The following is a 27,445-nucleotide window of genomic DNA, read 5'->3' as shown; positions in this document are numbered from 1 at the left end:
TGAGTATCCATGCAGCAACCATGTCAGAGCAGTATGTAGCCTCTTCCCATGGTGCATACAGAGACAAGAGAAGCGATTCCAAGTCCAGCCCCATATTCAGAATGCTTCTTCTCCCATTACTTGCAACCGTCCGATCTTAACACACCAGTAAGCAGCTCTTTACTCTGAAAGATGCGTCACTTCTGTCCTTAGAGAATGAGTTTTACTTCTTTCGAATCGTTCTTCCCTGGGCTGGAGCATCAGTATAACTTCAGGAGATAGACTATTTAAACAGCAAGGCCCATCCTTTTACTCTTTGCATAGGACTGTTTGATGTTGTTGGTTTGGTTTATTGCCTTCAAGAATTATTTGTTGGCTTTCATCAAGACCTGCTTTTCCTACAATTTGTAAAGTCTTTGAGTATTTGCTGCTTCTTCCTAATAGAATTTGACAGCAAAATTCTCAGGAAATGCTTTTTGCACTGGATGCTCTGTTCAGCCATAGCAAGCCATCACATTCATGTTTCGGTCTTTCCGATAAGACTGGCATTGAGTTTGTTTCTCTTTGCTGAGAACAAGTCTGGTTTCTGACTGCAGGGCAGTAATTGTTAAATGATTGCAATGTAATTACTGTTCATGAGTAAAAGGGTCCATCTCCTCACAGGGTACAACTGTGCTACAACATACCTGTAGGAAAGCCGGGAACAGTTATCTTATTTTTCTAGGTGGACAGGAGAATTTGTAAGAGATCTTTCTGTCTCCATTTTCATGGATTTATATCAAGGAGACCTTAGGCATTATTGTTCTGGGGCATTACTAACTCTCCCTTCAAAGGCAGCTAAGAGTAATCCAGGCCAAAGTGTCAGCTAGTTGAATCATCCAGTTTCAGGATGTTTTACCATTATCATTTCCTTAGGCCTTGTCAGCATGTTGTCTTGAAAACAATCTTTGCCTCCTCCAAGACTTGGGAGGACTTGGGACCATAACACCACACTTCAAGCCTCACATGTGTCTGAGTGCTTGTGTACCACCAGCCACCTTACAGTAAATGAAATATGGACATCAGATAACTGTACCACCATGTAGGTGGGCATGGAAGGGCTCATCTAGTAATACAGTTCATCTAGTAATACAGTTCTAGTGGAATGAACTGGGTTGCAAGATCTGGAAATGGAAATTCCCAGTTCACAGGACAAGTATGATAAAGACATGTCTTCCCAACATTGTCAATTACAGTAGGCATGAAGAACATTAAAAAGGCCTCTTGTGGCACAAGAGATTATATAGTTCCAGCCTCCATAAATATTTAAGTTTGTCAAATGCTGGTTTGGGAACCTTGGTTTGGGCAGCAGATTTTTTACTGTAAGTCATTACCGTAAGTCATTTTAGGACCTACAGGCTCTCAAATAATAGGCAGAAGATGGTCACTTTTAACCTTTAACTTTTAACAAGCTACCTCAAATTTATATCAGAGATAGATATTTGACGTCTTTTTCCAGACTACAGAAATATTCAAGTGCTCAAGCTCCTTTGTTTCTGTCAAGCAGAGTGTCCAGTATGTTCAGACAGGTCCACAGATCCCAAGGGACACCTGTCTTCTTTCACCAGTGTCTTCACTGTGAGAGGGGGCGTGAAAAAGAGTGAGAGAGAATAGAGGAAAACATCAAAGTTACTAAGCACCTATCTTGATCTACAAGCTTATCTTGTTTTCTTATGGAGTAAGAAGAGGGGCTTCTTAATAAGAAGCAGGAGGTTTCTTCAGAACTGACCAGACCTTTGGAGCAGTCTGTGGAGCTGAAAAACACCTCTCCTCATTCCCAGTCTGTGGAAAGATTTGATGGAGTACAGGAGGGCCTTATGCAATTCCCTGCAGCAGTGACTCATTACAGTGACTGGTAGGTGAGCTGCAGGGAGCCTGTGTCTCAGAATTAATCCATCAATGGATGAGAGCTGATAGATAGTATGCAAATAGATGCTGTTTTCCTGCAGCCCGTCAGGAGCTCTGAGCAGCTGCATCCTCCACTTTAATCCTTCTCTATTAGGTTCTGCTAATTTCCCTGATTGCTGTTATGGCTAAATGCTATCTTAGCATAACAGAATTTGCATCTGACACAAATCTCCATTCGGTGTCAGGAGCTATTGTAATGTTGTAAGATTCTACACACAAATCACTCAAATCTGCTGTGAGAAGGTGTGCCAAGAGTCACGGTACTGTGTAAATGTCATTTGACTCGATCCTGTTTTCCAATGAAACCATCCCTTTTGCAAAAAATACTTTCAGGGAAAACCTCTTTTAATGAAGTGTGAGAACTGATTCTCACAGCTCCAAACAGCGTTGAAACATTTCCAGAAACAAATTCATAGACCAAGCAGCCATCAACCAAACTAGCAGTTCATCTCATTTTGCAAATCCCAGAAAAGCTTGGGATATCAGGGTATCAACCCCTTTCTCTCCTTCCTATGTACTCTTCCCAGCTGATTTAGGTTGATGTTGCTGCTTTTTTTTTATTGTTCTTTTTTTCAATTTTAACATGCAGGTTTATTTCAGATAATTGGTAGCAAGGTTCTCCTGTAGCTTGATTTCCTTTTAAGCTGCGTAGTTATCTATACGCCTTTGTTTCTCTTACTCGATGCTTCATTTCTGTATTCATATGTATATACATGCACACATGTCTTTCCCTTTTTCCTCTGACATTGCAGCATCTTCTTCCACTGGGGACCATATGATCTACATTCAGATCCCACCCAGTGGACAGCTTGACTCTTGCTGTGCTCTTCATCTTTAGAGACTTTTCTTTCAGAGGGGCTTTTTTTAATTTTTGCCAGCTATCTCATACAAGATGGAAATGAAAACCTGGGACTAAGCAGATAAATAACTGCACATCAATTAACACACAATTGACCCTGCAGTTCCCACAGGGCTGGATATTCAAAACCCAGCTGGTACCATGACTCAACAGCATCCTTCCCCTAGGGATTTCTGTGCTTCAGTGTAGATGCATAGCTCTCCGGCCACCACACGCTCTTCTTATGGCTCCCAGGTGACTCTGAGCTCAGAACTTCAGACAGACTCCAGTGGGCAATTTTCCCTGCTGTTAATGAGGCTTCTGAGATCCTGCATTTAGGATCTCATATTTACAAAAAGTAAAAGAGATGGTCTCCAGAGATATCAGTGGCTCCAGGAGTACCAAAACAAACCCCAACTTCTTTGATAGCTAATCTCAGCAACTAGGAAACCTAAAAATGATCAGTGTACTCATTCTGAACTGCTATGTCTGCTCCCCTTGCACAAATGAGATTCCATTCCAGTCAGCTACTGCATATTTATGCTCAGCCTTTCATTAACTTATTGATCATGTGATGATACACTATCCTTTGTTACATTTGGGGAAATAAAAAATGGGGGGAAAAAAAATGTGCTCTAATGGTGGGGCTATTTCATGCTTTCTGAATATTCAGTCCAATCCTCCTGGTCTCTTTCTGTCCTCCTTTCTCCCCAAAAGCTTCATGGATCTCCACAGACATCCCACAAGAGAGGGTGGCTACCATTCCCCAGTAAGCCCCTGAGGCTGCCATTATGTGACATGTAATTATGCAGCTAAATCAAAGTCATGCGTCTCCCTTTAAGGGTAAAATATGGTATTACACTCTAAATTCCTGTACTGCAAAAACAAACAGTGTCATCAATTCATTTCCAGTCAGACCTCCACCCCCTTGGGAAAAGTATACAGAACTTTCTGGTGGGAAAAATAGTTTGGAAATACAACCTCTTTATTAGAGTGAAAGCTCTTCCTTCATTCAGCTTGTCTTTCATTAGCCACCCTGGTACACTCCAGTGAGGAATGTGGCTTGATGGGGTACTTTGAGGTCACAAGACGTAAGTCCCCAAGGTGGGGGGACTACAGAGGGTGTAGTTCACTATGGATGTGTACTCATAACTCCCAACAAGATTATGAGGTCTGAACCAAAGCTAAGTAATCACATGGCTATTCATAGGTAAATGTCTCTAAAAGGGTGGCTTTTTAAGGAAGGATTCCATTACCTCGCACACATATGAAGCATCTATGTTCTCTCTTTCCTTTGAGCTCTCTTACTGTGAATATCTTCCTGTTTTTCACACTTTTGTTTGAAACACAGAGGGAGCAGGTGAGGAGGAAGGGAAGGTTTTTTAAACTTGTGTGTTTCCTTGATTCAAGACTGGCATATTGGATGTGGGGTTGAGTAAAACTGCATTCATATCCATGGTTCCTCTCTCTCACTCATCTAAGAGGTACAGGAGGAAGAGAAGAACTCTCCAAGTCCACCTTACAGCCACATGGTAGCAGACCATGGAAATGCTCTTTCTGTGATTTCAGAGCAGACCAGCCCATGCCTTTCAAGCCAGGAGCTGGCTGATGAGACTCAGCAGAGCATTCCAGGAGACAGAGCTCACAGTGTAAATCTGGAGCAACTCCACTGAAGTTAGCAGAGTGACTCCAGATACCCTGTGGTGTCACAAAACTCCAAAACAGCTATTTGTAGTAGCAATGAAAAAGGGACCTTTTCCTTCCAGGCCTGAGTCTCTTCCTGAGATGTGCCAGCTGTGTCAGTGCAGTGTCATTGCTTCCAGTGAGCTCACATTACTGCAACTGGGAGCAAAATTTAATTCACTGGATTCAGTGGTCATCTGAGGACGGGATATGATGCTGCCCATGGCCTGGGTCTTGTACAAACAGCCAATGCTATCGGGCTCTATGTCCACAATCGCTGAGTAAAAAGACATTGTGAATTTGGCTACACAAAAACATTCTTTGGAGTATGATGCCAATCATAGTAAACATAACCACCTATCCATCACCAGAGATTTTAAAATAGTCATAATTTTCATGGGTAAAACCCAAACAACTTATTTTGGATCTTCACCCTTGCAGCCACCCAAAAGCAAACTCTGGGTTTTTTGGAGTTCAGTGCCTGCTAAAATCCTTAACAGTTCCTAAACTCCATAATTTGAGAAGGAAATGGAAGATAGCCATGCTATTGAATGCATGTATTCATTTGGCATGTGAGCAGTGCAGTTGCCTTCAGCAGGACTGTGCACATGAACAGGGGCAGGAGGATTGGGTCTGTTGTCTTCTACTCCGTTCTCTTCAGTCCTGCAAGTGTACTCTCTGCCAAGGTCGCATCAGGCTGCAAAGGCACTTTTTGCAACTCTGTATGATCTGTGTCTGTCCTTTATTTATTCAAAATGCATTTGCCTCTACAATTTAATCTACTGTTCTCTCCCTCCCCTTCCTCTTGGTGAAGTCTAATTACAGTTTTATTCCAGGTCCATCTGGTTGCTAACGATGCTGGACATCACCGCTGAATTCATTCTAATATTTGTTGTGTATTTTCTAGGCTGGACACTGAATAATAATATTCTCTGAATTTGCTTTTGCTCCTGTTTCCTTTCTCCCTGTTGTAGCTAATTGCATAGCAATGTGTAGCCATGGGATGACTACTCCTCCCAGCGTAGATCTGCTAAGTGTTGCCTATTTCAGGCTGCAGAATAAAGGGAGGTTTTTTTCTGGTTTTGAGAAGATTTCAAAGTCTGCTCTACCAGCTCTCTTCATTGGTGTGGAACCAGCTGGGCAGTGGCTTTCTCTGCTGCTTTTTTTTTTTCCTTTTTTTTTCCTGCCCCAAACATAACACAGTTTGTAACTGTGAGCCTCAGAGCATCCCGGAGGCAGTTTCAGCATTTAGAAAGAGACTTTTTGCCAGTGCCTGCTCCATGTGATGGTTGAACCCACAGTAATTTCAGGTTCCCAAGCCTGGTTTGTGCAGTGCCAGTGCTGAGATTTGAATTTTTCTTTTTTTTCCCCCTTTTCTCCTTTTTGCTTTCTGCAACACTGCCTGGGAACACAGACTCACACTTTACCCATGACCTGACTCTCTGGCTAAGAATAGCAGTCGCAGTGCAACTTGGGTTCAGTCTCACTGGAGACATGCTGCAGCTGGGAAACAGAGAGGTCAGAGTAGCCCATGCTCACAAAACCAAACATGCAAAAGGAAGATGGAGGATTTTTGTATGTTTGCCTCCTTTTAGGACTGCAGAACAAAGAGAAGAGGCTGGCACAGGTGTCCTGTGAGCCAAGATAAGTTTTCTTTGCTCATGACGTTGACTTGGACAGGAAGTTTGCAGACAGAAGCTCACCTCCTGGGCTAAACAGGCCCTTTTCCAAAAGGGTCCTGTATACTTATGGCCCATCCAGCCAAAAATCACGTAGGACGGGGACAGCAAGCAGTGCTGATTAGCATCTCCTGAGCCTTGCTTAGGACAATCAGATGTTTGAGATTGTGATTCTCCCAAAGTAATTCTGCACGGTGAAGTAAATGTATGAATTTAGCACGTGCTAGTGGATCTGCCACAGCTTGTCCTAGGCAGCTGGTGTTGCAGTGATGCTGTGGCACTCTCCTGAGCACAAGTGAGCAGCAGATCTCACTCTGAGCACATTGCTCTCATCCTTACCCATACCTGGTGGGATACACCAGCACATGCTACATCCACACCGTCACTTTGTGGTGCAGGAGTGCTTCCAGAGGAAGAAAAATAGCTGTCCTGTAATTTTAAGACAGGAGCTAAAGTGTCAGTAATAGAAACTGTTAGGCCAATTAATGACTGTTGTGATACTCATTGTGACTAGGTAAAAGTAAAGGTGGAGTTTAAAGAGCACATCCCCAGCTCAACCATGCCCTGTGCTCTGTCGAAACACAGTAGCCAGCCATTCCCAGCACCAGCACAGAGCACTACACCTGGAACATGGACTGGTGGATTGATATTCACGCCAGCCGTTTTTTGAGACAACCATATGAAACCATTCCCCCCAGCCAGATCTAAGCCAAATGGGGAAGGGTGTTGGATTGCTAGGAATCAGAGTTTTCTGGAGGAGCTGGTCTTGCAGGCCCCACTCCCATGAGCAGCCATGCACAACGTGATCTACCTTCGCCCCCTGTCCCAGAGTCAGAGGGAAGAGGCAACTGCCCTGGGATCACATTAGCTGGGTAGGGACTGCTCACACAAGTCAGGGATCCCAGGACTGGGCTAGAGCTTGAGGTGCAGCAAGTAGGCTTAAAAGGAAAACCCCTTGAGGTATCAAGGCAGTAATTCTAATGGTAATTTTGAACTGTTTTTGTCTGTCTAACATTCCTTTTTAATCCCCATCCTGCCTGCCCCTTCCTTATGTAGGGTTACTTTAGTGATCCTTGGAATGTTTTTGACTTCCTCATCGTAATTGGCAGCATTATAGACGTCATTCTCAGTGAAACTAATGTGAGTATTACTCTACCCTTCCCAGGATACCACCACCTCCTCCTCCTCTGCTGTTCCTTCTTTCGTTCTCTCTTTATTTCTCTCTCTTTTTTTTTTCTGATTTTTTTCCCTCTAGTCATGCTTTTATTGAACTTGCCGTCGTCCTTCTCCTTCTCCCAGGGAAAAAAAAAGGAGGGGGAGAAATGCCTCCTTCTTTTTCACTTGTCATAGCTTGCCCCAAGGCTGTGACTGGTGAAAGCGCACAGAGTTTGGGGTGTGTGTGCTTTTTTTTCCCTCCAAAAGGTAGACATGCTTGAGTGTAACTTTCTGACTAACCAGGCTTTTGTTGATACCCTCCATCATGTGAAACGATACAGAGGTTTGAGCAACCAATACTGTAGAGTGGTAAGAGACTATTTAATATGCCCACGTAACCTCTTTCTTTTCTTATTTTTTTCCTCTTCTCTCCCTCTTTCATGCTTTTGTTTTGTTTTTTATTTTATTTTATTTTACTTTTTACTTTTTTTCCCTCTTTTCTCCCTTTCCCTTTCTCTCTCCCTTCTCTCTCTCTCTCTCTCTCATTCTTTCTCTTCCTTTCTCTCTCTCTCTCCTTGGCTTCTCTGCCACATGCAGCACTATTTCTGTGATGCATGGAATACATTTGACGCCTTGATTGTTGTGGGTAGCATTGTTGATATAGCAATCACCGAGGTGAACGTAAGTAGCTGGCGTCTGTCCATGATCGTGCCTGCTCTAACATTCATTTGTCTTTCCCGGGTTCTTTTATTTTGTTTTTCCCCTCCCCCTCCTTTGTTTTGAGTTTGTTTTCAGAGCTTTATGGTTTGGTTTGAAGTTCTTTCCTTTTTAATTTTTTTTTCTTTTTTGTTTGTTTGTTTTCTTTTTATTCTGTTTTAATTTATGGAACGACTTAAAGGACTTTTTGACTGTTGCATCATTTTCTTCCCTTCATAATCTGCCTGGCATGAATTAAACTGTATAGCAGGAAAAGTGATGGGAAACGTGGAGCGTAAGTGAAAAAGCTATTTGGACCATGGGAAGCTGCTAGAATAGTCCCAGGCCAGCACTTTGGTCTACCCAATGTCATGCCTTGCTTCCCATGGCAGATTAGTACTCTCCACCCCACAGAGATCTAAAGGTCAGTTCTTTCGAGGTGGAACTGCGGGAACCAAACCAGAAACCCTCCATGTGCCTCCTCACCCAGGCTTCCTCCAAAAGCAATAAAGACCAAACCATGTCTGTTTAGAGGAACCTGCTCCTAATGTTCAGTTCCTAGTTTGGAAAAAAAAAAAAAAGGTAGATAAAATAAAAACAGAATGCCCAAAGAAAACCATAGTGCCAGAGCTTCATCCCAAGTTTTGGGGTTTGCAGCCTGATTTGCTCCATCTCACCAATTCCACCAGCACAACTGACACTGATTGGCCCCACTGGTGCCCATCTCAACAGACAGGTGAAGGACTGAACGAGCCACAGAGACTGAAATGAGCAGCTGGTGTTCAAGGAATAAATCACATCAGGCAAACTTTTTCCTCCCTTTTTTTTGGAGGTGGATGGATGTAGAATTGCGAGATAAATAGACAAAGGACAGGCAGGAAGCACACAGATTCGCAAAAGACAGTTTACATAGGACCCACTGGGTTTATGAGAACAGACAAAAATTGCACTGCTAAATCCAGCTTAGCAAGGCCAGGAAAATAGAAAGATTGAAACAAAATTTCTGTAAATATGTTAATGAAGAGCAAATCAATCATGAAATTGCAAAATGATGTGGCCGTCAAATAAACATTCCAGCTTGGAATGGTTGTATACTGTAGAGGCAATCTATTGCAATCAGAAAAGTGACAGCATAGTTTTCACATAGTGCTGTGCTTAAGGAAAAATGTAGGCAACATTTTGAAAAATCAAAATGCCTTACTTTGAACTGTAAAAAAAGAAAAAAAATCATATTTTGCTTCTAGTGTAATTTCTGTTCAACTCCATTTTTTCTAAATCTGAAACAGGGACACTTCTCCAAGAATAAATTAAATACTGTATTTGACACTAGTCTATTTTCTTTGTCCTTTGAGAGAATGGAAAATAGTTTCTAACTGAAAATGAACTTGTATTTTACATCTCTTAAATGTCTGGCTTTCTGGACACACACAAAAAGAAATGTTTACAACATTCCCCCAAGAGTGTTGTAAACAGTTCTGGTTACTCTTTTACTAGAGAGATAGTAGGATTGGGCTGACTTCATAGAGGGAAGCTACAATGATCAGCAGACTGAAGCTGCACATTTTTAAGAATGAAATTACAGCCTTTTTCATGCCATGCTTGTCACAAGCAAACTAAATGGTGAACCTGGCAATAGCCTTCAGATTGTGGAAAAGTTCAATTCTAATCCATAGAGGCAGAACTGTACAAAGTAATAGAGGAAATAAGTACAGTTAACTGGAGATGAATGATAATAAACATCAGTGAGACTTTGCCAATGCATTTGATTCTACAAAAGTCTTCCAAGCAGAAATCCTTGTCTTTTGATAAGTGGAGGTCTATCATAGTCAGAAACCCTGTACTGGAGGGAAAATCTAATGGATCCTTTTGAATATGTTCACGGCACTTTCATATAAATTAAAGAACTGTTTATGTCACGGTTTATGACACTTTGATATACTTTGGTCATCTGAGGGGAAGACAGAGAGTCACCCTGGCTGCCTCCTACAGTTAGCAGAGAGAAATGCACGCTCTCTTCTGCCAACGGGTGTCTCCCTATACCTGTCCATGACAGGGAAAATATGTTGCTCTTTTGAAGTGCCCATCCAGTGACTGGAGAGTGTCTAGGTTTGTTAGGTTTGTCTAGACACCCAGCTCACAGACGCTAAATTTAAGCAGGATAAATTGCATTCATTCTCAGCGTGTTGTTGAGAAGGTCATGCTGCTGCTAATTGTGCTGCGTTCAGATCTTCAGTCTCCAGGGCTCTCCATGCTGGTGTGTTTAATTACCACTGACAAGGCTCCCTCTCTTTTCCATTCCCTGGTTAAATTTAAGTTCATGTCAGACAAGGCCCAGAATTCAGTTTTTGGTTGCTGAAATCTATGAAAGGTGAGAGTTTGCCTCTGTTCAAACCACCAGCACCTGTCTTAGTTGAGGAGGCAGCAGGAGCAGCCCTGACTCTTTCAGTTCGGGGTGTGAACTGCATTTCATGATGGTCCCTCTGTTTCCTCTAAAGAATCCTTTCCTCCTATACAGTTTTTACAGATTTCTGCACACGTCTTTTTGTTACTTGGCATGTTTAAATCTTCTCTTTTTATCTAGGCAAGTTCTTTGCTACTAGTTTCTAATGTTTGTTACTAAAAACTTGCACAATCTTTTGATGCACTGATAAATGAGCAGCAGCTATGGATGGAGTTTGTTCTGAAATGTTCTGAAATCCCTTTGCACTTATAACCCTTATTGAATTAAGAGAATGTTTTGTATGTTGGTTTGTCCTGTCGGATTCCCTTCCTGCTAGCAGCACTTGATATGTTACATCTGTAGCAGATGGGCTTTGGAAGTAGCAGCCCATCTTGGACGGACAGTTGTCACCTTCCCAAGCAGTGTGAGGGCAGTTTATCAGATACAATTCTTCCCTTCCACTCAGGAACTTGTTGCTTTCTTGCTGTTTGTGGGTTTGAGCAAACCCTGCCTTGTGTTTCTGTACACTGTCTTGTCTTGTTACAAGAGACCTGGAGTCTGAAAAAAGATAGAAAAAAATAAACTCTAAAGTTCCAACAAGCTCCGCTAATTGGAGATGTTTAGCCTGGTCAGGTGCAGGTAAGATGTTTCTGCCAAACTCCTTAGAAGCTGAAGAACGTTTGTGGTAGGGTCTTGGAAGGTGCTGCCCTTGGAGCTGAGAGACAGTTGTCATTGTGGTCAGTTAGGGAAGATGGAGAAACCTGAAACAGGTCAGTCTGACATGTGGCCATAGCCGAGTAAGCCTGAAATGTCTGTGAGGTTCAGCAGATGTTTGCGCTCAGGGGAAGCATACCCAGCAGGTACTGAGCTGCAGTGGCTGTAGTTGTGGTGGGAACCCTAACTGACAAGCTCCACTTGCATCTATTCATGCAGTTCCCCATGCTCTGTTTTTCCCTTTTGACAATTATTTTTGTTTCTTGAAAAGGAATTTCCCAGACCAAAACCTTCATTAGGATATATGTGAGTGTGCATGGGTGGGTCTTTATGTGTGCACTCCATTGGTTGTAGTACATGTTCCTGAATGTGTTTGGGTACCTGTGTATGGGCTGCAGATCCATGGGAGAGTGTACAGATACGAATCCATGCGTGGGGGAATGAGAGTGTGTATGCAAGCATACGTATTTCATACGTATTCGTGTTTGTGAATGGTTGTTGATGGAGACACATGGGTTGTTGTGTATGTAACCAAGTCTATGGATGTGTTTTCTGAGCCAGTGTGGCTATCATACTTTGCAAGTTTGGTCTGCTTAGGGGTGGGTGTTTATACCTGAGAGTTTCCTGTATGCAGGCATGTTCATCTGCATGCCTGTGGGTGAGTGTACACTTGCATGTCAAACTCAGTATATCTTTGTTAGCATGGCTGTGCATTCAAAAATAGTGAGAAGGCATGTACTTGTGAGGTAGGCCCCCAGGCTGCCTTCAACATCTCTGAGTCCTTTAGGAAGCCACTTGAAACATCTCCGTGGTGTGGAGGTATGTCAAGTGATACAGTACAGTTGCATCATGTTAGACCCACTTCCTTCCTGCAACTTGGGAGCATCTCCCACTTTCTCCCAACCAGCTCCACAGGCACACAACTCAGTAAGTGCGAAGAGTAGGTTGAAATCTGTTGGGTTTGAAAACTTCAGAGTGGCACAGTTTCTGCCAAATTGACTTTTAAACGGCCTTAGTTTCAGGCTGCATTTTGAGAGCTTTACTTCTTAGTGTCACACAATTAAATTCTTAGCCACATAATTAAGATTTTTTCAAAATTTGCTAGAAATATTCAGTGATTCTATTTTGAGCCACTCTTAAACCACTTCTTCCGTAACTAAAGAGGGAGCGGAGGACTTCTTAATCTGCTATTAAATGAAGAATTTCCAAGGCAGAGACCACATCTACCATGTGTCAACTCTCCTTAAGTCCTAAGACCACAAATTACTTTTGGGCGAATAAGATGAAAGATGATGTAATTTATGGAGCCTGGGAAGTAGGGCCTGTGGGTTGTATTCCTTGGACTTTGACTAGATCCCTGTACCTCAATCTGGCCATCGATAAATTGGAGACTGTTATCATTCCCCACATTAAGAAAACATCATCAGTAGTGTTTACAAAACACTTTAAGTCCCTTAAGAAGAAAACATAAAGGTGGTAAAAGTTATTACTATCCATTATAATAACAATAGGAAAGAAAATGTTACCAGACTTGAATAAAAGCCAGCAAATTTGGAATATATCATCCCAGAAGTAGCCCCAGGCACAAGCTTGCATTTTCTTCCTTTCCACATCAGCAGACACAGCCTGGAGATGAGTGCTGTGAAGCTGACTGGCAGCCTGCTGTCCCCTCCTCCAGGCAAAGAAAGCTGCTCATTACTATTTCTTGAGCTGTAGCAAAGGGGGAATCAAGTTTGAATTGTGCTCTGTGCTACAGTGCCCAAAGGGATGAAAGAGTCAGGCCCTGACTCACTGGGAGAGCTGCTAATTTAACGTCCTTCCTCCCAGTCAGAGAGAAAGGTCGACACCTCTTCTAGTCCATAGGGTCCTTTTCCATTCACCCCTCCCTCTGCCAGTGTCAGACCAAAGATTTACTGTGTCTGAGCCTTTGCTGGCCACTGAAGTGACGCTCATAGCAGCACCCACTGAACTGGATGAGTCCCTGTGGCCAGCAGCAGTGGTCAGTTCTTGGTGTACAGATGTCTGAGAGTTACAGACGCATGTTCAGGTGGAGGCATGTGTGTCTCCAGAGCACTGGTGTATGATACCAGTGACAGTGGAGCTGTTGTGTGCTTGATTCTGTCCGTCTGTCTTGAAAGGATGTCGAGGAAGGAGGGTTTGCACCTGCCTGTGAGCCTATCACCAAGGGCTTCTGCAGGTGCCTCTGAGTGTGTCTTCATATGCGGGTACCTCTGTGTTCATCAGCTGTGTCTGGGAGTGCATGAGGATGACTGAGCAAAACCATCTGGAGTGGTATCCATCCCACCTGTTCTACTCAGTGACCATACTTGCCTGTCTGAGTGTGTCTGTGAACACTGGAGGAGGTACAGAGGAGGAGGAGGAGGTACCCATGACAGGTACTCAAAGAGATAACGGCAGATGTGACAAGCCAAGGGGGAGTGCATGAATACAAGATGAGAACTGTCAGGGATAGGGAATCGGTGACTTGTGGGCTTTTGTGAAATAATGGGATATCTTCCTGTGTAAGTTGCCCTCCTGTTGTAGCAGTATGTTTTCCTAAGAGCGCGTGTTTGGACTGGTCTGAGAGTTAATGGAAATGGTGGGGGTTTTAATAGGAAAAGTGACAGGAGGAGAAAATAGGTACGTACAGTGTTGTGTGGGATCTGATCCATGATGGCGTCTGGATGACGTAGGACCTAGATGCTTCAGGCAGTAGCACCACTATGAAGAAGGTTAGGGAAACTCAACTTGCTGTATTCCTTCTCCTAGAAAATGTTGGCCTTCTGGGTAGTGGTTTGGTGTTTGTCTATTAGATATTCAGGAGAGCTGAGTACTTTATATCTTGTACTTATGACAAGTTTTCAAAATTCTGGTAAGAAGTCAGGAGAAGGTTGCAGCTTGGTTGATTCCTGAGTACCAGTGCAGTAAGGCCAGAGAGATACCAAAGCATTCAGCTCCCAAGAATGCTTGGAGACCTGTGCAATGATTTCTCCTTTAGTGTTTTTATTTCTGAAGTAAAGCGGCTCAGGCTTAAACCAGACGCATGGGGCCTTTCCTTACAGTCATCTTGCTTTTGGTGTCAAGAGGCTTCATATGATTTGTCATGGGCTCCCGCTCCCATTCTTTGGAATATCTGACAGCTTATACTCAAGTCTCCCTCTCACTTTCTCCAGCACTTCTCCCTTTTAACCCACCCCCTGCCTTTCTTCCTTTTCTCCCTTGCTTTCCTCTCCCTCGTCTCCAGCCACACTAAACCTCACAGAGTTCATTTTCACCGTCAATCAATGTGTCTGAAGGCAGAGAACCAGTGGCTTAAATCCTGCAGTCCCTATCCAGGCTGAACTGCCCCAGGGCATTTCACCTGCGCAAGGGCTGGAGCGGTAGGCCCCAGCGACACAGTCCTATACACACACACCCCCCACCCCACAATGGGAGCAAGGATCAGTGGAAGGACGACATACATCTAGCCTGCACCTCAGTTGGGACTGGCATTCATCTCTGTCGCTGTGTCTGTCTGTCTTTCTGTCTCTGCCTGTCTGGTTCTCTTCGCTTCCATGCCCTTTGCTGCTCAGATTTAGGCCACCAGCTGCCACTGGACCCAAATCTTTGCAGTTCCTTGAACTTGCAAGTTCATTCACCCAAACCTTTCGGAAGAGGCAGAAAACACATCCCTCCCCCTCTCCTTCTCTCTCTCTCTCCTTCTCAAATGCCGTCTGGGTAGCAGAGGCCTCCAAATTACGTAGCAAAGGGCTGGAGAAGCACAGTGGCTTCTTTTGACATCTTGTGTTGTCGTACCCTTACTGCCACCATCCTAGAAGTTGTATGTAGTCCTGAGCTATCCCTGTGTGCGTGTATATGTATGTATATATTACTTGTTTTCTTTTCGGAAAAACTACTGATAAAATTGATATGGGGTTGGATTTAGTTTGTTTGGTTGTTTTTTTTAAAATATCTGGTGGTGCTTTTATCGCTAGAAAAATCCAGGTAACACGCAATGGTGGCCCCAGCTTCTGAACATAGAAAGCCACGTTGAAGCATGGTTGTGAGCTGTAGCAGTGGCAAATGCTAGCAAACAAGTGCTTTATTTTGCCTTTGGTGAACACCAGGAGAGATGCCCTCAATTCTTCCACAAATTAGGCTTAGATCAATTTGAATTTGATCACCTTCCATGTTTAATCAACAATTCTGAAAGTGCATGTTTTTCATCCCGTATTGGTGAGAAAGAAGGATGGTAAGACTATCTGACCACAACCATGTTTGAACACGGTTATTTTGTTTTTATTTTTGTATATTTTTTGTCATGAAGATGGGGCCTCTCTTTTTTCTTTTTTTTTTCCCCCTCTTTTGGCTTAAAAATGTTGGTATTCTGAGTGCATTTCCAGAGTCTGTTACATGATTTGCCTGTTCACGGAGGTGATTTTGGTAACTGCATGACTTTTTCTGTAAGGAGCTCTATAAGAAACGTGGGCAAACAGGCGAAAAAAGTATGTATTTTTTGCAGAAAAGGGGTTAGTAAATGCTAATTACTCTTTCCTCAGTTTAACTGAGTAGAGTTATTACTGTTGACTAGCAATATTAGCTCCATAAGAAGAAAACATGTAGTTTCCATGGGGAAAACCACTTTGAAAGACTCCCCATAGTGCCTATTTTGGGGGAAATACCTCAATATTGCAATTTCCACAAAAACACTTGTTATACTTGGCTTATGACATTATTCCGGGTGCATGGAATAGTCAGAACATATTTTAACACAGGGGAGATTTAAGAGCAGCATAAAAATAAATTTGCCGTTCTGGATAAATATAACCACACACATGCTAGTTAATTAAAATATAAGAAACTGAAGATAAAGAATCCAGGAGAACAAGTTCTTAAAAGCTAATTGTCAAAGCAGTAAAAAGAAAGTTAGATATCCCTATAGCTGTTAAGACTCGATGCACAAACCTGGCTTCTGAGTGAAAATGTTTAGAGCTTGCTTTAAAATGATGGGGGATAGCTCCTCACTGACTGCACTGAGGAGTGGATCATGCTTTTAATTATTGCAGGCTTTCACATGCCCAAAACATCATTGGGTTTTAAAGCTTTTAGTCCTGATTTCTTATTTGACCATGAATTACTGTTACAGTAACAATAATAGCAAATGGTAGGAACACGATGTACCACAGGAACACAAAGTACTACAGTGTCCTGTGTTGGTTGGATGGTAAAACAAGTGTGTGGCAAGTACATCTGAGTACAAAGAGCTCTTCAAAAAGCTACGTCCAGACTTTCTGACCAGTATTTAACTTTTCTTGTAATTTTTCTATCAATTCGCTTAAAAAAAAAAAACTACAATATTCTGGAATCAACATTTGTGATGTAATACAGTTCTATTTCATTTTCCTTTTAATGCCGATCAATATGTTTCCCCACAAAGCTAGTTAAAATGCTCAAAAGAAAAAAAAAATAGTAAAAAAACATTAGAACTACCCCAAGCTGGTTATATTTTCCATTGGCTTGCTAGCCAGGATAAATCATTCCTTTTGCCTAGCAAAAGTTTCTTTTAACTTTCCCTGAACTCTAGTAGAGATTGTGTGTTTATATGTGTCCACAGAAAATCTCTGATTCCTTAGATCGTCTCTTAGTATGTTAATGTTAATTAACAACAGCTCCCTGAGCACCGTAAGTTGAATGGTCAAAAAGGTGCTCGGGTGAGATCAAGTCCAGCAAGTTCTGTCATCTATGGCAATTCCTTGAAGCAGTGAAAAATGTTTTCTGGCACTTAATTCTCCTTTTTCTAAGACCTACTTTGTTCGGAAAGCCCAAGGAATTTTCCAGCTTCACTGTTCTCCACGTGCAGATTGCAGTAATATAGGGTGCACAATCCCCTGTATTTCAATCATTCAGTTTTGCTTTTGTAAAATCTTCTGTTCTTCATCCAAATTACAAGAGCTTTTAACATCCTCCAAGACCTCATTGTGTGCACCCTCTTGCTATTACACATATGTAGAGATCTGCTAACCGGTTCCAGATTGCACTGCCCGTTGCAATGAAAACAAGGAAGAAGGGAAAATGCTCACACAAGTATTTTACTTGTTTTCCTCTTTATCCCTCATCCTCTTATCTCCCGTCGCTTTCTCCAAATTTTGCTGAAATCTTGGGTAGCAGAGATCATGTTTCCTTATTCCCAGGAGCACTAGAAGCAGTTTTTGGCAAGAAAATGAATTAGTTCCCCTCTACCTACTATATCAGGGATTTTTCCTGTCTATCTTCAGCACAGATACCATCCATCCAGGGAAAAGGCTGCTCCCCATTGTAAAGGTTTTTGTGCCAGGCACTCGGCAGCAGTTCAGCATGGTGATGGGTCCCATTTTGCAAACCCAAATGCAAAGACTAACAGCAACTCTTCAGGTTCCCATTAAATAAAGACTTGGTTGTGGGGGGGTTGCTGGTAGGCAAGAGAATGTGGCCTCCCAACCAGATTTTTGATCAAAGGTAAACACATATAAACTAATTTTACCCTTTCTAATGTAGCTAATATAGTATCCTCATAAGCTCCTGCCATACATCCTCTACCCTCATATGTACCAGCCAGGTGAACGTTAAGGGTGTTGGGGTTTTTTTATTTCTCACTAGAAAACTGTTTTTTAAATGGCTGTGCTCTGACCTTCCCTCACTGGTCTGTTCTTCGTGGAGGCTGTCTGGCACAGCATACCAACAAATGACCTTTGCATCATGTATCTTCCTAGACATCTGTGAAATGGGAGCCAGTCCCAGCTGCCTCCAGACGACCTGTAGAGATGTGGTTGCTTCTCATGGTCAGCTGATAGATGGCCAAAAATGTGGCTCTGGCTCTAATTGCTAGTAAAATTGACAGTGCTGCAGAGTAATGGGACAGCCCAGATGGTGACATCCCAAGCCCTTCTCTCAATGTCCACTTTTAAACTCAGAAAGCAGTGCTGTCTGCTGAGCCTCGTCTGAGCCATTGGGAGAAAATCTGCTTCACCCAACGCCAGATCAAGTGACAGCTTTTCCTAAGCTGAACAGATATAAAGGCAAAGATCCCTCAGCAGTAAATAAACACATGTTAACAGAAAGGTACTAAAACAAATGGCTATTTAGAGCTAAAGATTTTTGAGGCTTAACTGTTTGCCCAGACTTGAGCGCGGTATGTCATACACTATGAGCATTACATATCATCCAAACTATACCCACTATTCTTTTTAACCATCAAATCAGTAATCACTTATTCTTGGAAAGAGATGTAGAGCAAAACACTGTTGCTCGTAGCTTTGTAACCGCTATCTGCAGTCTCCATGTGACCACCTCTAGCATGCTCTGGTAATGCCTGTGATCGGCATTTTCAATCCCAAAATGGCTCTCAGGCTTTATTGTATCCCATATTAACACAGACAAATCCAGTATGACTCTGTAGGCTGTTTTCTTCTAGGAAACATTTTGCATCAACATTAAATAACTTTCTCATTTAAAAGGCAATGAAAAGACACAGCCTGGGAATTAAATACTAACTGCTACAAATCTCAGGCAAAAACAGTCCATAAAAAACTCTCTCACTGGGCTGCTGGTATCTCTGGCTATCCTCCCCTGAGCAGAGATTCGTTACCCAAAAGTAACAGAGGCTGCTAGTTCACCTGTATCTACTGTATCTTGCAATCCACAGTCCTGTTGCATTTGAGCAAAGGCAGATTGGATTTTCTCCTGTTTTCCATGGCACCTGCAGTTTCTTTCAGCACCTTCATCAAAGCATAAGATGGCTCATTCATCTTCACCCTGTCCCAGAGTCTCCAGGCCTGCTGAAGGAAGGATCCTGGCAGCATGGCATGCAGAGTGTTTTTGCTGGTAGACTGCCTGCTGTCCTCCCTGGAAAAAACTGCTCATGATCAGGTCTCCATCTGGCTCCATTAGTCCCCAGAGGAGTTATCATACCAAGGAGTTGGTATTTGGCTGCAGACCACAGGCCTGCTTCATACCGAGCTCCCAGCAGACTTCTTTGCAGGTAGCACCCCACAAAGCCCAAAGGTCTCCAGCCCCCCTTCTGCCCCAGGCAGGTGAGGCTGCCCAGAGAAACCTCAGTAACACAAATACACTGAGGGCACCAAGTTTCAATCTGTTCTTTTTTCCTTCTTCCCTAATCCTTTTCCCACACCATAGAATCCCACCAGCTAATTTAAAGTAATTAACAAGTATCTGAGGAAGTGTGCATGCTTTGTGCACTGAAGACAGACACCGCAATGACAGAAGAAGGACATGCTTCCGGGAGTTTGCTTAATTCCTCAAACCATCAGCCCCCAGGGAAGATGAAGCCAGTAGATGTTGCTCACCCTCTCATTAATTACTCCCTCCATTAATTAATGGAGTATTGGAGACAAGGGAAGATCCTGCCTACCTATGCCTTAGGAAATTAATCTTAGAGAACTCTGCTGCCATTATCTTCTCCAAGACAGATTGTGGGATGGTACAAGACATGGAAAAACCTGTTCCTTAATACAGCACACAACAGCGTGTCTTTAAAGTAACCAAGACTGGTTGTCCTGGTTTTAGCCAAGATGGAGTTATTTTCTTCCATTCTCCTCCCCATCCACTTGCCAGGGGGAGAGGTGAGCAAGCGGCTGCGTGGTGCTTAGGTACCCGCTGGGGTTAAGCCATGACTCTGGTATGAGCCCTTTGAACTGTTTCTTCCTTCTTTTTCACTTCAAATAAGTGAGCAGCAGAGTTGTTATGCCCACCTCTCTACTCGCAGCCCTCCGGTGCAGATGTGTTTTCACAACAGTGCTACAGACAAGAAGTCAAGGTAATGGATTTCTTTGGGTGCCTGAGATGGAAGAACCTGGATATGAAAACCACTGTCATTCGGAATGAGTCAAACCCAGATGCAGGCTGTGCTTCTTTTGTAAAACCAGCCCCACAGATTTCCCTTCCAGACAATGAAAAAAAGAAAAAAAAAAAAAGAATAATGACCAATGCAAAATAGAACATACATCTTCCTAAAGAGGTGGAGGAGAAGTCTGTCCTTTTCAGAACAGTGATAAATTTACTGCTGGGTTTGATGTCTAAGTCCATATTGACTTTGCCATAGGAAAGGCAGTGAAGGCATGTTTGGCTACTTAGGAACAGCAGCGAGGAAACCATTGGCATGGATGGTAATAGAGCTGAGGAAAGCTGAAGATGAGAAAACTCTGAATTATCACACTTCTTTGCTCTCTCTGTCTTGCTTAGTGGTCTGAGTCTGTTCCCAGAGTTGTCCTTCTAAGTCTGCACTGGGCTGGGACAGACAGATTAGCTCCTTTGGGTGTCCTACCCCTGTGGATCAAGAATTGATCAAGTAAAAAGGCAATTTGAATGGAAAAAAAGTCCACTCTGTCACACATGGCTTCTGCAGAGGTGTTCAAATCAGCAAAATCTCTCCTCAGATGACACTCAAACTGGAAAATCCTTGGTCATTCAACCTGTGAAGCAAAAGTAAAAAGTTCCACACACAAGTAGCCTTTCAACATTATTTTAATGGCTCAGTTTTTCTTCAGAACCTTGCTATCAAGATGTTCTGGGACTTTTTTTTGCTACCTATCCCACAAAACATGAATAATAAGCTGCACCTGCCTCTCTGAGTGAGGCCTCTCTGAGTGAGACTTGTTCCTAAAGATAAGCACTAGATATCAGATAGTGTTTAATACCTGCTTGTTTCTCAGGAGCCCCCCAGGCTTGATTACCATAAGACTTGAACTCATCATTTACCCAAAGCTAATGAGAAGGATTATTGAAACATCCTGAAAATTAAGAATAATTTGCATAGGCATACTTTACCAATTGTTCTGCTTTTCTGAAAGTCATGGAAGAAAATACAGCTTTCAGCTGTGTAAAAAGTGACTCTCATTAACTGTCCAGTAATTATCAATCTAGGGTAATCTGCATAACCAAATTAAAGCAATTGACTTTCTTTATATTTACCTTGGAACCATAAGATTGCTGTCATGGATACATATATATGAAATTAATTAATAAGCTATTCAAATCTGTATGATTTGCATATTTTAGGCTAATTTAAAAAGCAAGCTCTAGAATTTCAAAATCCTAGAATACATAGGAAATGCAGGGAAAAAAAAAAACAACTGATAGCTGCAGGACTCATTTGCTTTAAAAGTTACCTTGACCTTATTAACTGTATTTGAGTTAGGCTGTTGTTGCATACAGATATGCTAGTATTTCCCCTGAGATCTGAGATCACGTGGAATCTGTGAAGTATAAAAACGTATATATTGGATTTGGATGAACTGGAACTTCATGTCTATTGACCCATGTGAGTCAGTGTGGGCAGAAATATAACGGCAGGTTCACTGCAGGTGTCACATTTTTCCTAATTCCCATTATTGCACCAAATGAAATTTTAATTCCCTGGTGTAAGAGATTTCAGTCTCTTCTGCAGAGCTGTCTGAGGATCAGCAAGCTGCACTGCACTGGAACGACGCAGGGCTTTTTCCAGGGACATGAGCAAAGTGTTCACCATTTGCCCCAGTGCAAACAGCATCATACACCTTTTGTCCCATTTTTCCTGTAAGATGACGTTCTTTTGTCACAAGCACTAAAACTAACCCTCAATTTATGAGAACTATCCAAAAAAACTCTCTAGTGCTTCACCCAAGTTAAAGTTATAGGAAGACTTGCTTTTTTAAATATATGTTTTGTTCGTTTGTTTTACAAGACCTCCTTGTAACATTTTTTTCTGTTTTAAAATAGAATTAGAAATTAATGAATGAAATGAGAAAATAAGAATGAAAATTAAAAATTGCAAAATCGTCAGTAAAAGATCATTCCTACAGAAATACTTGATGAAAACCAAAAGCATTTACTTAAGTAAATTAAAAATGGTTTAGCCTAGGATTAATTTTTTTCAAAGTTATATAATATTTTTAACTAAAAACTCAAAACATTCAAGGAGAAAATGTGACAAGTAAGTCTTACAATTCTTAAATTTTTTTTTTTTCAAACTTGACATGTTTCCACAGAACATTTCACTTTCAGCATCAGCATTCTTCTAATGGAAAATATTTTTGTAGGAAAAAAAGTAATTCTGGCAAGTTTTATTCAAAATGCTCCCAGAAATTCTCAAAGAACTGCACACTTAATGGAAGAATGCAGAGTTAGAGCAGCTTGCCTGCCTTATTTTAATTTTTTTTCTGCTATTAATTTGGTTTAACTGTAAGCTTCTGGGAATTGAGAATTACGCCATCTGCAATCCAGTAGTATTCCCTGTCAGAGAAATAGCAGGTAACATTTCTTCCTGGTCTTACAATAACTTCACAGACTTTGGTGGCAGGTGGATTATCTCTGGAGTTCTTGTGATTAAAACCACACGCAGCAGTGGCAGACAGATGACTGTGGAGGGGGTTGTGGTGCCTCCCCAGTGTAATGGCAGGCTATTACCTGCCAGAAGCCGGGCTCCTCTGAAACCCTGACTTTTTCCAGCTCTCTACAAAGACTTGTGTTACTCAGACAGCCTCCTGAGGTCACTTCAGACTTTTGACACTACGAAACACCAGAAAAAGTCTAAGTGGCTCTTCTTTTATCATGTCTCCATGACATTGATGAATTCTAAATCTCCTTTTTCCTATACCCTGGTAAGTTACAGCTCTTCTTGACGCTCGTGTCCTTACAGATCCCATCTCAGCTTGTGTGTGACCCACATGTGTGAAAGAAAAATGTCCAGAGCAGTAGTGGTGTTGCCTTATTTGTGCCCTTTACATCCAGTTAAGATGAAAGTGGCTGAGCAGCTGAAACAGCCCTTCAGTTCTTTCTCACTCCCTGTAGCAGCAAAGTCAAATCACTGGTGCTCATTAGGTATCTCTTAATGAAGCTGCTTTTTATTCCTTTCAAAACCTTATGAGTACAATGACTTCATTTTGCCAGGATGTCTCTTTCCGCCCTTCATTTTGCATCCAAGAAGGTCACAGATGCAGTACAGCTAAAGTAGGCAGGACTCCTGGAAGACCTCTAGTTGTAAAGAACTTGAGCTAGAAAAGACAGATAACCTAAATCTGCAGAAGAGCTCCTCAGCACTGCAGACCTCTTAGGTGAACTCTACAGTGCAGATTCTCAGTGGCATCCTTCCTACAATGAGTAGAAAAATGCAAGAAGTGAACATCTGTCTGTCCCTTCCTCATTGGAGAAGGCAAACAGACCAACGGACAAGTTTCCAACAGATGTGGCATCTTCATGGGTAACTTTTCATCTTGGTGGCTTCATCCATAAGCCATATTTTCCCAACTGGAGAAATGCCATTATAGATTGCTTGTCACAAAAAGCAACGTAAGCATCTGACCATTTGTTTTCTTGATAAATATGAAGATACTCTCTCACATCATGGTGCCAAAGTCTCAAACACAGATTTCCTCTCATCTCCTAAAACTTAGGGCTATCAGGCAAAATTAGAATGCTGCCATTGTACCACCACATTGACTGAGACAACTCTGACTAACAAAACAACACTGTACATTCAGGTGCTTCTCCAGCTGAAGCCACACTAAAGTTCTCCACAACGTGAAGGTTGGATTCTGTCTTGCAAAGCAAGATTCCTCCCTACAAATGGAAGAAGTATTGTTAGAAAGTAAAAAAAAATAAGAGCAAGAAAGTTTTACTCCTGAAACATCAGGAAAAATATCAGTTTGGACTTCCTAGCAAAGACTGGATCCTCTGAAGGAGCTGATCATCTACAGTGTGTCCTGAACCTAACATCAACAGTGCTGGTAATGGGAATGCCACCCGCCTGTACTGTCATCCCAGTGGCAGTCAGGTTTCTGCAACTACTGAAACATACTGACCCAGCAGTCAAGGAGCTTCCTCTTACATGCTGACTAAGTGTATGTTGTACAAACCTCATGGAGCTCCTCTTCAGGCATTTCTAGGCACTGCTCTGAATAGCCATTACAGTTTTCAGCAAACCAGCCAGAAATCCCAGGGAACTCAAACCTTTCAACATGGTCCTTCATCTCAAATGTGCCACAGGGATGGGGTAGGATTGATATCTCTTCTCAGGATTTTTCTATTGAAACTTTCATTTGAATCTATTTATTAACACATCTTATTGTTTTCTTCCAAATTATTACCTATCCAGACAATGCTCTAAGCCATGGATATTGCAGGGGGCTTTGATGTTACCATGATGGTACAAAGTCTTTAGTCTTTTTGCTTATATTTTTGCTCCTGTCTTTACAGCTCTGAAGATCCAAATCATCACTTCTCAGAATTTCAGAATGGATTACATTACCACATAAACATTGTATGATATTGACTGTTATGTCAATTGAAACGAAAATATGAAAGATTGAAACTGGTCCTCCTGGAGGATAAATTTTAGCCTCTCCTATTTTCCAAAGCATTCATGCTATGCTCAGGATTTGGAAACCCATAAACACAGCCTATTAACAACTATTTCCTTGACTTGATGGCAAGATCAGACTCCAAGTTTGGTATGTGAGTCAGTATGGAGACTCTGATCCTCCCTGTCCCTGTCTGAAGGTGGTATGTACTTTGCAAATATATGCCAGTCAGCAGCCTCAGTCCCTCCTGTCCAGATGGAGCATGATTAGCAGGATCACAGTACTATTGGTTACCTGACTTGGTGCTGTGGTCTGAGATTTTAAGTATGACCCCATTGAGTAAGCCTGTCTTCCTTCCCAGAGACCTCCTTACCTGGGATCCCAAATTCATTAACCTTGCAGTTCACTTTTGTGCGTGTAGCAGTTTTAAGGATGCACACAGCTAGAGCAATGTATCTGTTTAAAATGGTGCTCTGCTACACACTGAATGTAGTTAAAATGAGATCTGTGCAGGCAACAATATTCTGAGGAGCTTTTCAGACATGCTTTACTTTGGTTTCTAGAACCTGCTTTTCTGTTTCTTGACCTCTTCTGCTCTTAAGCATCTCTGTTACCTTCTTTATTACGGTGACATAAAGAGGATAGGTAAAAAAACCAATGGCCCAAGCAGTTTCATTGTGTTCATTCCCACTGAGTGTCTTCTTCACACACATCCTGCCTCAGATATTTCTCTTCCCACTCTTGGCCTGCAGGTTCCCTTCTACAGCAATCTTAATATGCTCCTGGACTTGTTTGTGATTTATACTTCAGGTCCCTTTTCTCTGCGATGGAAATTGCGCAGAGCACCATGCCTTGACTGAGCTCTCTGTTATTGGTGTTGCCCTTTCTTACTCAGTTAGGTGCGTACTACTTGTGCCCCAAATGACAAGAGCACGGTAGAATATTTGAAATTGTCGTGCAGGGCAAGAGACAACCGCAAATAAAACAGAGTACAGGCAAAGCTGCCTTCTGCTAAGTGGCGTAGCTTCTTCAAAAGCTCCTTCAAAGCCACTAAACAGATGAGGATTTGCTTTTGTATGTTGTTCTGAGATTTGTAGAAAAGAAATCCTGTGCCCTGCAGATGGAAATTACACACTGGCTTTAATTCCAAGTAGCTATCACCATGCCTCCATCCCTGTGGAGTGGTGTGGCTACTATGTTCTCAGATGCCAGCTGCCTGTCCTGGCACGCCTATAACCAGCATACCCACATCACTTGCAAGGTTGAAGAATCTCAGAAAATCTAGCAATAGCTTTCTTGGGCTTATAGTTAAGAATGGCCACACTTGAAAGTCGCAGTACTGGGTTCTCACATAACTGTGCTAAGGTCCATACAGTGACTTTCTGGCACCACTAGAAAATGGTAAGATTTGGTTCCTCTCTGAAATGTTTGGAGACATCAGAAAACGTATTCATCGACCTGCAGCTGGGGGTTGTGTTCCCCCTCATATACTTATGCAGAAAGTGCTGTACGCACAAGCATGACAGGAACCTCAGCCCACGGTGCTACAGTTTGTACAAATGCCACCTGCAAGCGTTAACGGCATCTTTCCCAGGCTGCTTTTGAGCCTTTACTCTAGGTTGTGGTACAATTTGCTACAAATTTGGCCCCATCTTAAGACACAGGCCAGTTAGCTGGAACAAGAGAGGAGTAAGTAAACCTTCACTTTCTTAGCAGAGCCAGAGATAGCCATCACCTTTGGTTTCTAGTTTTTCAATGCAATACCAACTCCTGAGTATCCTGTATCAACAGTGCCTTATATATAGTTATATCCTTTTACAGATATTTTCTTACTCTGTTACATTACTACAATGTGTTTTTTTCTGATGAAATGCTATAAATATCAAAGTGACCATTAAGGTATAATATTCCACAGTAACTGACAAGGCTTCTTCAGCCAGTCAGTCTCAGATGCTGTCAGCCAGGAAGAATGGAGAATCCTGAAAGGTGATGAAAGTTTTTGGGCTTTTTTCACTTACTTTGAAGGGCATTTGTACCTCCTACTAGGAACGTAGCAAGTAGCAGAATAAGGGTCCTTCTACTGTTAGAAAAGATTATTTGCAAAACTAGAAAGAAGAAGGGGGATGAGACCAAGAAACTCTTTGCTGGAAAGGAGATGTTTGCCCAGCAACACAAAATCAAAATCTATGGCTGATCTGTAAGAAATGTCTCTATGGGCACCACTCCTTCATTTGGTATTCAAGCCAACTTTTGCTGTATGTGATCTGAAAAGAAAACACAAGAGCAAACGTGAGAGAGGAGGATAAAAGCAATGAAAGCTGGCACTGCCAGACCCATGAGTTCACCCAAAAGACTATTATAAACCTTGGGGTTTTAATTGTTCTCATTTGCCTATACCACCAAATAGAGTGTGCATCCAAACTAGAGTTTTTATTCAGGTAATGCAATGCCAGTTTGGTAGTAGCATGTCCTTGAAGAGCAGGAGCAGAGTACAGGAGTCCTCCATAGCGCTAGGGGTGAATTCTGCCATTGAAAGAAGAAATCCATCAGTTTCAGCTTTGCTAGTGTAGGCACAAGAGGTAATGACAGACTGGTTTGGCATTTGGGGCATGTGGTAAAGGTTAGGCCTGAAGGATTACGTTGCTATTTAACCAAAGCATTCAAAGTGAAGATAGTTTTATTTAATTTTCAATTTTGCCTCTTACACCTTGCAGTCATTGTATTTGCAGCCTTGGGTGTTTTTAGAATTGCTCTTAGTATTGGAAATGGCCCCAGAAGTTAATCAAAGAATGTCAGACAGAGTGTTTTCAGCAACTAGACTCTTCCAGGCATGACCAGGGCTAAGCTCAGCTCAGCTTGGCCTCCAAGGACACATCCATTGGGTCCCTGGAGCTTTTCTGTGAGGTGGGTGAAGGTACAGCAAGCTGACCAGCTTTACCAACCCTCTTTCTACAGCTAGCAATGGGTGTTGTAGGGTTGCCAAGAGCCCACTAGACTGTCCCTA

The 27,445-nt window shown here is 42.3% G+C and overlaps 1 protein-coding gene across 1 annotated transcript in view; it reads left to right on the top strand.

Moving 5' to 3' along the window:
- CACNA1C (calcium voltage-gated channel subunit alpha1 C) overlaps nt 1–27,445 on the top strand; it is a gene marked incomplete at both ends in the record, with an annotated part of 478,476 nt that overhangs the window by 420,184 nt on the left and 30,847 nt on the right. The window contains 2 exons of the mRNA XM_084279498.1: nt 7,183–7,266; nt 7,879–7,962. Coding sequence (XP_084135624.1) covers nt 7,183–7,266; nt 7,879–7,962 — 168 coding nt within the window. The remainder of the gene's footprint in view (nt 1–7,182; nt 7,267–7,878; nt 7,963–27,445) is intronic.

The sequence above is a fragment of the Gallinula chloropus genome (assembly GCF_964237585.1).
Source record: "Gallinula chloropus genome assembly, chromosome: 1".
NCBI lineage: Eukaryota > Metazoa > Chordata > Aves > Gruiformes > Rallidae > Gallinula > Gallinula chloropus.
The sequence above is the reverse complement of the archived record's forward strand: the minus strand, read 5'-3'. Positions and strand labels throughout refer to the sequence as shown.